This window comes from Panthera leo, chromosome B3 (genome assembly GCF_018350215.1).
Source record: "Panthera leo isolate Ple1 chromosome B3, P.leo_Ple1_pat1.1, whole genome shotgun sequence".
Lineage (NCBI taxonomy): Eukaryota > Metazoa > Chordata > Mammalia > Carnivora > Felidae > Panthera > Panthera leo.
This window is the reverse complement of record NC_056684.1, coordinates 38,412,530-38,426,000: the sequence shown is the minus strand read 5'-3', so window position 1 is coordinate 38,426,000 and position 13,471 is coordinate 38,412,530. Positions and strand designations below refer to the sequence as shown.

Here is a 13,471-nt window from a genome sequence, read left to right as displayed (position 1 = left end):
TTTGGGTGTGAATTTGGGGATTTGGCCATCAGCAGTGGCTACCTGCAGGCAGGGAGGATTTGGGGGCTCCTTCCCTTCTCAAAACTGCCACCTCTTTCCTGGGGACCGAGGTACCCAGCTTTATTATCTTGCATAAATAGTGTTCTTTTAGAATCTTTCCAGGGGCAACATGAAAAGCAAGGCTTTCCCACCCTGGCAGGTCTCTGGGTAAGAAAACAAACAAACGTATTCCGAGTCTGACTTTGTGATAAGACAAAAGGGGACTTGGAATGGGAGCAAAGTTCAGAGGCTTTTGTTGCAGAAACTGGTTCCCTCTCGAAAATGTGGGCTGGTTTTATAAGCCGCTTATCGCTCTCTCTGCCCCGGTGCGGGACACTTGTCCACAGAACTCTCCCACCCGGACTCGGGCCCCCCCCTGCTCCCTTGGGGTCTTCATCTCTGGTTTAAGCGGTCGGGTTTCCTGTAGGAGGGCCAGGCTGGTCCAGGCGGGTACACCAGTGCTACTGGTGCAGAGCCTGGTCCCCCAGTCTGATGGCAGCCTTGGGGTGCCTCTCAGAGCCTAGAGCTGCCCGCAGAGTGTTTGTAAGAAGAGCACTGAGGCCCAGGGAGAAAAGCCACTGTTCCCCGAGTGCAGGGAGCCCGGAACAGCCTTGTTGGGGCGGCAGGGCCAGATGGATCTGCTGGCAGTGGGGCCCCGGGTGTCCTCCTCTGTCTCCCCTGAGGCCATAGGTCCTGGGGAGACCGGAGGGGACGCCGAGCAGGCGTGGGTATCAGGGCCCTGGTGGGAGCTTGCTTTCTGTCAGAGGGGGGGGGGCACTCGGAGTTCGCTTTGCAGGACTTGTTTGGAAACCGCACAAGATGAAAGGAGTGGAAACCTTACCCACCTCAACCCAGGCCGCCACTTTGTTCCACTGGAGACGTGGGGCCAAGCAGACCAGGGTCAGGGCGCCTTCTGCAGGACCCTGCAGGCCTCTCCCTAGAGAAGGCCGGTTACGGCCCATGGCCGCTGACTGTCCTTACACCCCCCATCCCTCCTCAACCCATCCAGGGCGGGCGCTCCGAGAACCACCCCAAAGAGCAGAGGGAGCAGACGAGGCAGCATGAAGGGCCAGCAGAGAGTGTTGTCAGGCCAGCCAGACAGGATTCCCACGCTGCAGTGCTGTGTGGCTCCTCCACCTTGGGGTCTGTTCACCCCCAGGAGGGGATGATTCTACCTCCTGGACTCAGGGGTTTCTAAAGACAGAATGGATGCAGGGCCCAGAGCGCCCGGCTCCTCCCCACACCTCCAGGGTCCCAGCCAGGGTTAGCAGCCCTTTCCCAAGATCACCCACCATTTCTTACTGCAGCATGTAAAAAATGCTCACAGAGGGGTGGGGGCACGCCTGGGTGGCTCAGTAGGTTAGGTGTCCGACTTCAGCCTAGGTCATGATCTCATCGTTCTGGAGTTCGAGCCCCGCGTCGGGCTCTGTGCTGACAGCTCAGAGCCTGGAGCCTGCTTCAGATTTTGTGTCTCCCTCTCTCTCTGTCCCTCCTCCACTCACACTCTGTCTTTCTCTCTCAAAAATAAATAAACATTAAAAAGAGTTAAAAAAAAAAAAAAGAAAGAAGAAATGCTCACCGGCTTTTGGAGGGGTGGTATGGGAGAAACTATCCTTGGAAACCAAGCAAGTGTATGAGTTTGCGGGACTTCGTGGGGGGCCATCAGTAGCTGTGATAAGGCGCGCTCTCTGAAAACGCCACTGCCCTCCTGGTAATGGTAAGGTGGGCAGCAGGTGGTGGGGAGGTGGCCCCCACATTGCCACATCCAAGGACCCCTTTTACCGTCCAGTCTTTATAAAGCCTTCTTGCGCCAGCTTGGAGTGGACCTGGCTGGGCTGTTGTAGCACAGGGCCTGTGCCATCACCCTGCAGACCTCCTCCCCGTCTCTAAGCCTAGATAGTCGTGAAGCTCAAGTCCCAGCTTTGTCACTTCCTAGCTCAGGGTGGTGGACACGTTAACCTGACCTTTGGACCTCGGTTCCTTCATCTTAAAATGGGAATGACTGAGGATCGACAGTATGTGGAAATAGTGCATTTAAAGTGCTTCATATTCTGCCTGACTCTTGGTCATTAAATGTTGGCTGGTATATTATTAATTATTACTATTATTGGCTGGCTTATTTTATTACTGCTATTACTACTACAACTACCGCTGTTTCCCCTTGATTCTTAACTCCCTTGGCATATCTTATCTTTGTAGATATTATTACCTAATGTGAACACCTTTATGAATTATATAGCCGACTCAATCCATTACACAATTTCTATAAATGATATAGAGGGGATAAGACTGTACGGTGGTAATATTAGTAGAAATAATAATAGCTATTATTTATGGACTATTTTGATTTTCTTTTTTTTATTTTATTTTTTTAATGTTTATTTTGAGAGAGAGAGAAACAGAGGGGCGAGTAGGGGAGGGGCAGAGAGCGAGGGAGACACAGAATCTGAAGCAGGCTCCAGGCTCCCAGCTGACAGCACAGGGCCCGATGTGGGGTTGGAACTCACGGACCGTGAGATCGTGACCTGAGCTGCAGTCAGACACTTAACCGACTGAGCCACCCAGGCGCCCCTGGAGTGCTTATTTTGAACCAGGCATTATTTGATGCTCTTGAAACGAATCCCAACAGCCTGATGAAATAAGCAATGATTGCATCCCCATTTTACAGCTTAGGAAGCTGAGGTCCAGGGAGGTAAAGTCACTTGCCCAGGATTTCACAGCTGATGAGTGGCAAAAGCTGATAGTCACATGCAGGAAGCTGTGCTCCTGAGCCTGTATTCTTAACGCAACCCCTTGCAGGAGACCTGATGGGACCTTGCTGTATGGCTGATTTCCACTGTGACCTTGGGCAGTCACTTTACTTGTTTGGGACTCAGTTTTTCCACCTGCAAAATCATGAATTTTGGACTGTGTGTTTCGTTGCCTCCCTCTCTCCCTGCTGTCATTCCCCCCTGGCTCTCCCATCTCATCCCTGTCTTGGGGGTAAAAATCCGCAACCCAGCAGAGCAGCTGGCTGGCCTGCTGTCTGAAGGTGGCGGTAAGCGCGGTCCTCAGCCCCAGAGACCAGCAGCTGAAAGGCCCCTGAGGTGGACCCTGTGCAGGCGGCAGTGGTGGCCAGACCGCCCGTGATGTAATGACCGATTAGGAACTTCCTCTTGGAAGCCTGGCTTCCTCTAGGAGCCAAAGGTGCTGGAGCTGAGGTGGGGGGTGGGGAGGGGCGAGTGGGAGCGAATAAGAGGAAACTCCTGTCAGCTGGGCCCTGCTTTTGGAAAGAGTTCAGCAGAGAGGCTCGTTCTAAGCTGTTGACCATTAACATGGCCCCGTGCACATTCCTTCTCTGCTTTTACTGCCAGAGCCCAGTGGATAAAGGACGGGTCTCCCCCCTCCCTTAACAAAGGAAAAAAAAAAAAAAAAAAGAGCCTCTAATTAATGCCGCATCTCTGGATTCGCTGCAAAACCTGAAGCCATTTCTGCAGCTTAAAATGACAAAGGAAGGTTAAGTGGAAACTCCTTTTCCCCCCTTAAGTTTGATAACAAAAACTACTTATCTAATGGGCAAACAAGGCTTTTAAAGGGGTGTTAGGTTAACCAGATGCAGGGCCACGTAATTACTCCCAGGCCTGGGAGCCGTGGATGAAAAAGCTGCCGGTTGGATGGGAACTTGAAGCCACAGGCATGACATGGGACAGAAGAAAGGAGCTTTCCAGGAGGGCAGGAGGCCCCAGAGTGGCCCGTGACAAGGGGATTGGAAAAACCAGCCTCTGGGCTCTTCTCCGGCTCTGCCACCAACTTACTGGGTGACCCTGGGCAAGTCACTTCACCTCTCTGGGACTCTGAGTCTCCCTTCCCGGCTCTCAGTGGGGTCTGGGTCTGTCTGCCCTTGCTTTGCGCTCGTTTGAGGTGTGGCTGCGTCTGTCCTTTCTGTCCAGCCCCGGGAGAGGCAGCGAGGCTGCTGTGGCCCCACGCGGGTGTGAAGCAGTAGCAGTGGCTTTGAACATGGAGGAGAATGGGCGGCCCAGCCAGGCCTCTGGAGACCACGAGGGACTCGGGGCCCAGCCTGCACATGCTCTGAGCCTTCCCCGTCTAGCTCTCTTTGAGTCTAAGGGACCAGAGACTTGAATCTGGGCACATCTCTGGTTCCCTTCACAGGATGGCTAGGTCCAAGGCAGTTTGGCCAAAGGGAAGGGGGGGATCACGAGGAAAACAAGCTGCACTGCGTGTGCTCAGGCTCTTGGACCGCGCAGCCCACGGGGGAGCACACAGGAACGCTCCTGCCCTGTGTTTTGACAGAATACTGCTGATTCGAAGAAGCTAAAGGCTTTTCTTGGGATTGCAGCTCTCCCCGCCTCCCCCAGGCTGCAGTCGGCGCTCCTGGTGCCCCAGCACCCCCACAAAATTACACGTTGGGCTCGCAGCACACTCACGGGGCAGAGAGGCCAAGGAGAAGGAATGCCAACCATTGGAGGGACTGGCTCCTGCGCAGGGGAGAGGGCCTGTGGCTGGCCGGCTCCTCCTGCCCACCACAGGCGGCCACCACCCTCTGGTGGCAGGAATGTAGGCACCGCTGAGGCCGGGCCGCCCCTGCCTGGTCTGGAAACACAGGGGCTGTCCCCTGGGCCACCACAGAGCCCTGCTGAGGCCGCTCCAGGACAGCCACAGAGAGCTGGCTGAGCAGCGCATTGCCACTCCCTGCCTTTTCTTTCAAGGCGTCATACCTACCACGAAATGCACAACTCTTCAGTGTACAGGCGATGACTTTTGACAGTGAGTACAGCCGAGTTCCCGTTGGACCGATCGAGATATGAAACATTTCCGTCATCCCAGAATGTTCCCCCGTGCCCCTTCCCTGTCCTGGAGGTAAATCCCTGTTCTGATTTCTATCACCGGAGGTTAGTTGTCTACTCGAGAATGTTATATAAATAGAAACAAACAGCAGATCTTCTGTGTCTGGCTTCTCTCACTTAGCACAATACACTTGAGATCCATCCACGGTGTTGTATGTTTCAGTAGTTGGTTCCTTTTGATTGGTGAGTCGTGTTCCATTGTATGGGTGTACCTTACTTTTGTGTATCCCTTATCCTAGCCTGTTTGGGCTGCTGTAACAAATCCCACAGCCTGAGTGGCTTGAACCACACACGTGTATTTTTTACGGGTCCTGAGGCCAGGGAGTCCAAGGTCAAGGCACTGGTAGTTTTGGAGTCTACTGAGGGCCCAAGTCCTGGTTCACAGATGGACGTGTTCTCGCTGTGTCCTCAGAAGGGCAAAAGGGGTGAGGGAGCTCTCCTGGGTCTCTCTTGTAAGGGCACTAATCCCATTTATTCATGAGGGCTCTACCCTCATGACCTAATCGCCCCCCAAAGGCCCCGCCTTCAAACACCATCACACCGGGGGTTAGGATTTCAATACATGAATTTGGGGGTTCACAAATACTCAGTCCATGACATCCATTCCCCTGTTGATGGACAACTGAGCTATTTGCCAAGTTTGGATGACTGCAAGTGGAATTGCTGTGAACATTCACTAAATTGCAGCCATTTTCGTCGAGCTCATCGTTCAGATGGGAGGCCTGAGGCCAGGAGAAGGAAGATGAGCTGCCTGATACAGGCCTGAAGCCTGGACCCTGACACGCTCCCCCCACAGCCTGGGGCCACTCTGCCAGGTCTGCCCCAGACATAGCGCCAGACCCAGACCGCGTCCCTCCTCTCCTCCTCCCCTGAGAGCCCTCCCAGCCGGGACCCAGAGTCTGGCTGGGAACTAGGCCAGGCCCCGAGCGGGGGGTAGCAAGCAGGAGTTTCGGTCAGAGCGCGGTCATCTTTGATGTTGTTCACTCGGGTCTGACTCCCTGGTATTTATTTGCAATTAAGGAGCTGGTTCCTAATTAGGTTGATGGCGGGACCACAGCCTTGGAGCCACGAGAAGAAAAAGATCTTCTGCAAAAGACTGTCCCCTTGCGCCCTGAGTGGCAGCCCTACAGAGGATGAGAAGCGTGGCGGTGGGGTGGGGCCCCATCACTGTGGGAAGGGCAGAGGTTTGGGGGGCCTGGCGTCTTGCTGGCAGAGATCACGTCAGCTCGTGTCGGTCCCGCTGCATTAGACCCGAATCCGTGTGTGTGTGTGTGTGTGTGTGTGTGTGTGTGTGTGTACACAGAGCCATAGCAGCACTCGCCTTTGTTCTAGACATTTAGTCATTCCTTGCTCCATTTGTCATTCCTCTGCATATGAGGCACCTCTCTTTACCCTTGGGTTCTAGGCTGGGAGCTAAACCTTCGCACCAGTACAGTGCTCTACACTCTGTGAGGGGCATTGCCATCTGCTCTCCTATCGTAACCTCCCGTGGTGGTGACCCGGGGTCATGACCCCTGGCACCCCTAAGGAGCCCTGGCCTTTGAAGGGTTAGCACCAGTGCTGGGGCCAATAAACAGACAGCTACTTCTTTCTGCACCCAATTGATCTGCTGCTGGAGTTTCCAGAAAAGTCCAAAGATGGACTTATGGGTTATGAAGAAGCCCATTTTACAAGTGGGGAGACTGAGGCTTGGACACAGCAGCTTGTCCATGGCCACAGTCAGTGGTAAGAGCCTTAGGTCTGTCTCACTTTGAAACCCTTTGGCTCATGGGACAAGCATTAGATTAGAATTCTGGAGTCTCAGATTTGGGTCCCAGTTCTGCTACCTGCTGCTGTATGTGTGTGTGGGGGTGAGTCACCCTGTACCCCCCGGGGTGCCATCTTTGGGGCACAAGGACATTCAGTTCAATTAGTGGCTCCCAGAAGCCAGTCTTAGGACTACATTTTCATTGGTCCATGATGAAAGAAATAAGAAAATTTCTTATACTCTAATCATATTAACTTTTACATTTCTGATTTAGGTCCTATCTATTTTATCAGTATCAAATTATACTTTTTTTTGTGCTAGTGATAGTAGATGGTCTTGGGGTAAGTTTATTTATTTATTTTGAGAGAGACATAGACAGCACGAGTAGGGGAGGGGCAAAAAAGAGAGGGAGAGAGAGAATCCCAAGTGGACACCGCAGTGTCAGCACAGAGCCTGATGTGGGGCTCGAACTCACAAAATCGTGAGGTCATGACCTGAGCTGAAACCAAGAGTCGGACACTTAGCTGACTGAGCCACCCAGCTACCCTAGTCTTGGGGTTTTTAATAAGTCTGCACATGACAAAATAAAACCGTAGGAACCCCGTACATTCACAATCCCTCTGTTAAGCAATGTATCGACTCGTGAAAGTCTAGACCAGCCAGGGGCCCTGACCAACAGCACAGACACCTGCTCAGGCATAGGGAGTGGCTGCATTGAAGACTGTAGGTACATGGGAGGGAGAGATCAGAGAGGGCTTCTTGGAGGCAGCAGTCCATCTCCTGGAACTTGGAAAACTTGGCCAGGAGGCCAGGTGTGATAAGTGTTACCCAGCCTGCACAACAAGAGAGACTGCCGGAGGTGAGGCCTGACTCAGGCACTGTCCCTGAGCCAGACGGTTGGGGCAGGCCAGGGCCTAGGGCAGCTCTGTGGGGTTCACCCCCCAAGCACAGGATCCTATCCCCCTGAGGAGTGCTGGAGCAAGGCTGGGTATTAATGAGGTGGGGGTAAATGATGAGGGGCATTTGGCTTAGCTGGGGTGGGAGGAGCTGAGAAAGGGGGCAGGAAATGCTCCCCCCACCCAGTTCCATTACTCTCCATCTCCCCCCCTCAACATACACACACACACACACACACACACACACACACACGTACACACACGTACACACACACACATTCTGACTGCTCCCTTGCCTTTTACAATGGAGTGGCTACACCCTGGGGCAGAGCCGCCACTTTATGACTGGGTGGCCTCTGAGCCTTATCTGTAAAGGTGGGGGGGAAAGCAGTAACCCTCACTCAGTGAGGTGTTTCATTTGTGGGCCGGGGAGTGACTCACCAGCTAAACACCTCCAAGACTCAGACCATGAGAGCAGCCTGGTTACAAACAGGGAAACTAAGGCTTAGAAAAGGGAAGGGACTTGTTTAGTGCATGGGTTTCAGTGGGGAGTCTGCCCGGAGCGTGGCCTGGCACGGATGCTGGCTCTGGCACTCACTTGTGTGTATCCTTGACCAGTTAACGGCACCTCTCTGGGCCTCAGTTTCCTCACCTGTGAAATGGGGTGGGACCAGGAGTGAACCGAGGCTGTTGTGAAGAGGGCGCCTAGCTCATGAAAGGCCTTTGGTGATGTGTGTTGCTCGTCCTGTCACCCAACACTCCCCAGGCACAGAGCCTTTGCTCCCCCACCTCTGTGTCCAGTGCTCCCCAGGCGCTGTCGTTGGTCGTGAGAAGCCCGGTGCTGGGGTTTCGTGGCCAGGCTGGGACAGCACTGCTTTCCTGGCTCTTGGGAACTCCCCAGACCTGTGCCAGATGGATGGGCGGAGATGGTCCGTGGCTTGGAGTGTTCCTGACTGTCCACCTGCTGGGACTGACCTAGTGCCTGCCCTGTGGCACCACAGGCTAGAGCTATTTCTCTACCTGCTGGCCAAGGGGTAAGTCACTTGAGGGCAAGGATCAGGGTCTCTTCTCCCCCCACCCCACCTCCCATCAGCCTGCAAAAACCAAGAAGGGCCTGGATGGAGACTATGAGGCAAATCAATACATTCTCAGGGAGTGGCCTGGGGACCCATGTCTGGGACCTTAACACCAGGCAGAGGGTGAGGGGCACGCCCTTTGGGGCTCTGCCCAGCTCACGGCCTCAGCAGAGTTGGCAGCCTGCAGGAGGCCTCTCGGGTAGACAGCTTCCTGCTAGGTGGCTAGGCGGGCCTCCCAGCGCATAAGAGGTTGTGAGGGGCCCTGTCACCCTGCTGCTCTGGGGCTTCTAGGCGGGGCTGAGCTGAAGGCAGACAGAGCTGACCTCACCCCGGCTCCTGAATGAAGTTGTTAGCAGTGTTTTCTTCCTCGGCTTTGGTTGGACTTTGATCAGTTTCTCGTGGAGGAGCCATGCCATAAAGCACCTTGCTGCGTTCCCGTCACATTCTCAGGAGAACTTTCTCCCCTCTGTGCATAAGCCCCATCCAAGGGGTATGTGGGAACATGTCACATCACGGGGCAGTCATGGATGCCCACCTGCTACTCAGAGCTCTGAGCTCAAAGGAAAGACCAGATGTCAAAAGACTTCGGAATCTGAGAAGCTGGCCACACACAGCAGCAAAGACGGGGCTGCCCTTCAAGACGGGCCCTGGCCTCTGGGTGGTCTTAGGTGTGGTATCAGGAAATTGCTCATCCAGACATGCAGAAATGCTTCAAGCTGCAGGGGAAATGGATCCCAGTCATCCAGGCCACCCCTTTGCTGTCCATGGGGAAACTGAGGCCCAGAGAGGAGCAGCACACACCTTCAAGAGCTGGCGAACTCTGGAGCCCTTGTGGGGCAATTTTCTTTAATACTTAGAGACCTCAGCTTCTCTTTCTCACAGAAGGGGCTGCAGTTCTGGTGAAAATCTGCACTTCCTGCCAAGAGAGCCACCTCGAGGGGTGGGGGATAGGAGTGACTGGGAGACTAGGCATCATGCTCCAGACCAAGGCTGGGAACATTCTGGGGGTTGGAAGGGATTCTGGGGCCCCACTCCCCTACCCCATCGTGCCTTGCTATGCCTGAGTCCCCTTCAAATGGGGAAATGTCCCCTGACGACTTAACCCCACTCTTTTCAGGTTGAGGCTTACACTGGCCGGGTTCAGATCCTGGCTGGGCCACTCACTAGCTCTGTGGCCTTTGGGCAGGCAGCTGGTGTCTTGGATCCTCATCCGTAAAATGAGGAGAAGGTGGTCTCGTCACAGAGTGATTAGGACCCAGTGGGGTCAGACAGGGTCAGAAATGCAGCACCTGGAACATTGTAGGTGCTCCGTGTTCAGCCCTTCCTTTGGGTGTGGGAGGACTGTCGGTCTCCTGCCAGCTGGAGCTTGGAAAAGTCTACAGGGCAGGGGCCGAGTGTGGTTCATGTTTGTGTAGCCTTAGCACCGAGCACACAGTAGGCGCCTTGCTTTCTGCGTAGGCTCGTAACCTTTGTTTTCCCCCTTTGCGCCTGTAGGGGGCCGTTCTGCTGTGAGTTACGTTTCTTGAGGACAAGCTGGCAGGCGGTCGGTGCCCGCATGTCTGTTGAATGCTGCAAACCTCCCCTCCCCCCCCCACTCCGGACCCCCACGGTCCAGGCAGCAGTGCTGCGTCCCCCTCCCCCCTCCTTAACGCTCCCCCTGCCCTGTGCTTGCCCCGCAGACGCCAGCATGTCTCCGGATGCCACCAAGCCCAGCCACTGGTGTAGCGTGGCCTACTGGGAGCACCGGACGCGTGTGGGCCGCCTCTACGCGGTGTACGACCAGGCCGTGAGCATCTTCTACGACCTACCTCAGGGCAGCGGCTTCTGCCTGGGCCAGCTCAACCTGGAGCAGCGCAGCGAGTCGGTGCGGCGCACGCGCAGCAAGATCGGCTTCGGCATCCTGCTCAGCAAGGAGCCCGACGGCGTGTGGGCCTACAACCGCGGCGAGCACCCCATCTTCGTCAACTCCCCCACGCTCGACGCGCCCGGCGGCCGCGCCCTCGTGGTGCGCAAGGTGCCGCCCGGCTACTCCATCAAGGTGTTCGACTTCGAGCGCTCGGGCCTGCTCCAGCAGGGGCCCGAGCCCGACGCCGCCGACGGCCCCTACGACCCCAACAGCGTCCGCATCAGCTTCGCCAAGGGCTGGGGGCCCTGCTACTCGCGGCAGTTCATCACCTCCTGCCCCTGCTGGCTGGAGGTCCTCCTCAACAACCACAGATAGCGGCGGCCGCCTGCCCCGCCGCCCAGAGACACAACCCGCCCCCCCTACAGCCGACCACGGACGAGACCCCCCCCCCCCCCAATATCATCTACCTAGATTTAATATAAAGTTTTATATATTATATGGAAATATATATTATACTTGTAATTATGGAGTCATTTTTACAATGTAATTATTTATGTATGGTGCAATGTGTGTATATGGACAAAACAAGAAAGACGCACTTTGGCTTATAATTCTTTCAATACAAATATATTTTCTTTCTTTCCTCCTTCCTCCTCTTCTTTATTATTTTTTTTTATTTTATTTTTTAAGAAAATGATACAGCAGAGCTAGGTGGAGAAGCCTGGGTTTGGCGTATGGTTTTTGAAATATTAATGCCCAGACAAAAAGCTAATACCAGTCACTCGTTGATAATAAAGTATTCACATTATAGTTTTTTGTTTTTTTTTTTTTTTTTTTTTTTTTTTTTTTTTAATGTTTTCTTTCTAACAGCGAGGGACATGCAGGGCTTCGGTGGGTTTCTGTCCCATCGAGCGCACTGAAACTTGATTTCAGTCTTTTACCAGATAAAGAGTAGAGGGGCTAAATTGACAAGGGAGGAGGGGCATATGTTTACTGTTAAGGCCAGAGAAGGTTCTGGTGTTCCCTCCTGCCCGTGGCTTCGGTGTGTCCACAGGATGGGGGGAAGGGAGGGTACATGGCCGTCCATCCTGGATAAACTCTCCCAGTCTGATGGAGGAGGCTCAGGTCCATGCCTCCCATCTCTGAACTGTGCACAAGCCAGAAGACACTGATTCTCATCACTGTGGGGAAGTGGCCTGAGGAAGAAAGACAGACAGTGGGCCTCAGGCCCACCTACCACCTTGGGAAACCCACCTGAGCCCCAGGGTGAAGCTCCTTTTAGGACCTCCCACCCCTCACCAAAGAGCTCAGAGCTAGGTCATCTGGGGTTGTATTTATGATTTATGCAAAGGCAGGTTGTTTCTCTCTGCTCTATAAAAGGGAAAAGTTGAGGTTCGGGAAGGGCAAATGACTAGCTCATGACAGATCAGGGTTAAAAGTCACATTTAATTGTAGGACCAGAGCCATATTAAATCCGTTTTCTCTGTTGAGAAAACTCAAGGAAAGAAGGCTTCCTTGGCCAGATAACTAAGGGGAATGTTACATTGTATATCTTCTTTCTTGGAGATTTACATTAGCATATTAAATGCTCTGAGAAGTCGTGTGTATTATCCATTGCTGCGTAATAAATTATCCTAAAACGTAGCAGCTTGAAACTAACGTTTCTTATCTCTCGCAGTTTCTGTGTTTCAGGAATGCAGGAGCGACTCAGCTGGGTGGTTCTGGTTCAGGGTCCCGTGAGGTTGTAGTCCAGCTGTCGGCCAGGGCTGCAGTCATCTGAGGCTTGTCTGGAGCGGGCCGACCCACTTCCAAGCTCACTCACGTGGCTGTTGGCTGCAGGCCTCTGTTCCTCACCACACAGGCCTCTCCACCGGGCTACTCGTGACGTGGCTTCCCCCATAGCGAAGGATCCAGATGAGGGAGAGAACATGCGCGAAGCTCTCATCCTTGCTCACCTTATCTCGGAAGTGATCTGCAATCACTTCGCCACGTTCTACGGATCACACGGACCGTTCTTGCTAACGACGTGGGAGGGAAGGCATGAGAATCTAGATGTCAGGAGGTGGGGATCATGGCCACCATATCCTCTAAGAAATAGACCATTCATTGTGCTTTGTTTCCCAAAGTTATTTACCAATGGACTCTCCCCACCCCTGCTAATCCTGTCCCTGTAGCAGGGCATACTGGCACCGTTGTCAGGTGCTGGACACACCAGGGCACCCCACCCTGAAGCCCTGCCCTGAAGATGCCCATCGGGATGCTGGTCTTACTGGGTATTGGTGTGGGGTCAGTGTGGGGGTCACTTTGGGCTCAGGCAGTTAGCAGAGTGCCAGATGGAATAAGGAGCCACTTTTGTGGGCATGTTATGGCTCTGGTCCTCACAGGCAAGCCACAGGCTAGGGGTGGCGGAGGGGACAGGAGCAAAGGGGAGACACCATGGGAGTGGCAGAAACCAAGAGGCATCCGTCGGATGGAACCCCTAGAAGTCAGCAGAAGGGTAATCTTCAGACCCTCGTGCTCTGCAGCCAGGGTGCCTGAGTTCAAATTCTGTGTCTGCCATTACAGGATACACCAGAGACTTCTCAATGTGCCCTGGTATTATTACCATAAGGTGGTATGAGATGGGGATAAAAATTGTTCCTACCTGAGAAGTAGGTTTGGGAGAAATCAGGACATCACACAGTTCCTGGTCCATCATCAGTGCGTATCAGCTATTGGTAACACAGGGCTGGGACTGGAAAGGGAGGCTGGGGCCCTCAGATGTCAGGACGAGGAGCTGGGGTGACTTTTGGGGGGCGGGGGAAGGAGCTGGTTTCTGAGTGGGCCGGGGAGGTGATCAGTGCAGACCTTCAGGAAGCTCTTTGTAGGGACTTCCCAGCGGGAGGAATGCACAGGCTGCAGGCAGGAACGAGTGGGCCGAGCCCTGGCTCCCCAGCTCCTCATGTTCACCAAAGCCAGTCTCTCAAGAGGGGCTCTTTGCTCTCAGAGGAAGCAGCCAGTCACCCCGCAGTGCCTGGGGGTGG

The 13,471-nt window shown here is 54.0% G+C and overlaps 1 protein-coding gene across 1 annotated transcript in view; it reads left to right on the top strand.

The window, feature by feature from the left end:
• Positions 1–10,894, top strand: part of SMAD6 (SMAD family member 6) — a 75,474-nt gene extending 64,580 nt beyond the window's left edge. Inside the window, exon 4 of the mRNA XM_042941645.1 lies at positions 10,282–10,894. Within this exon, the coding sequence (XP_042797579.1) occupies positions 10,282–10,823 (542 nt within the window). The 3' untranslated portion in view covers positions 10,824–10,894. The remainder of the gene's footprint in view (positions 1–10,281) is intronic.
• The last annotated feature ends 2,577 nt before the right edge of the window (positions 10,895–13,471 follow it).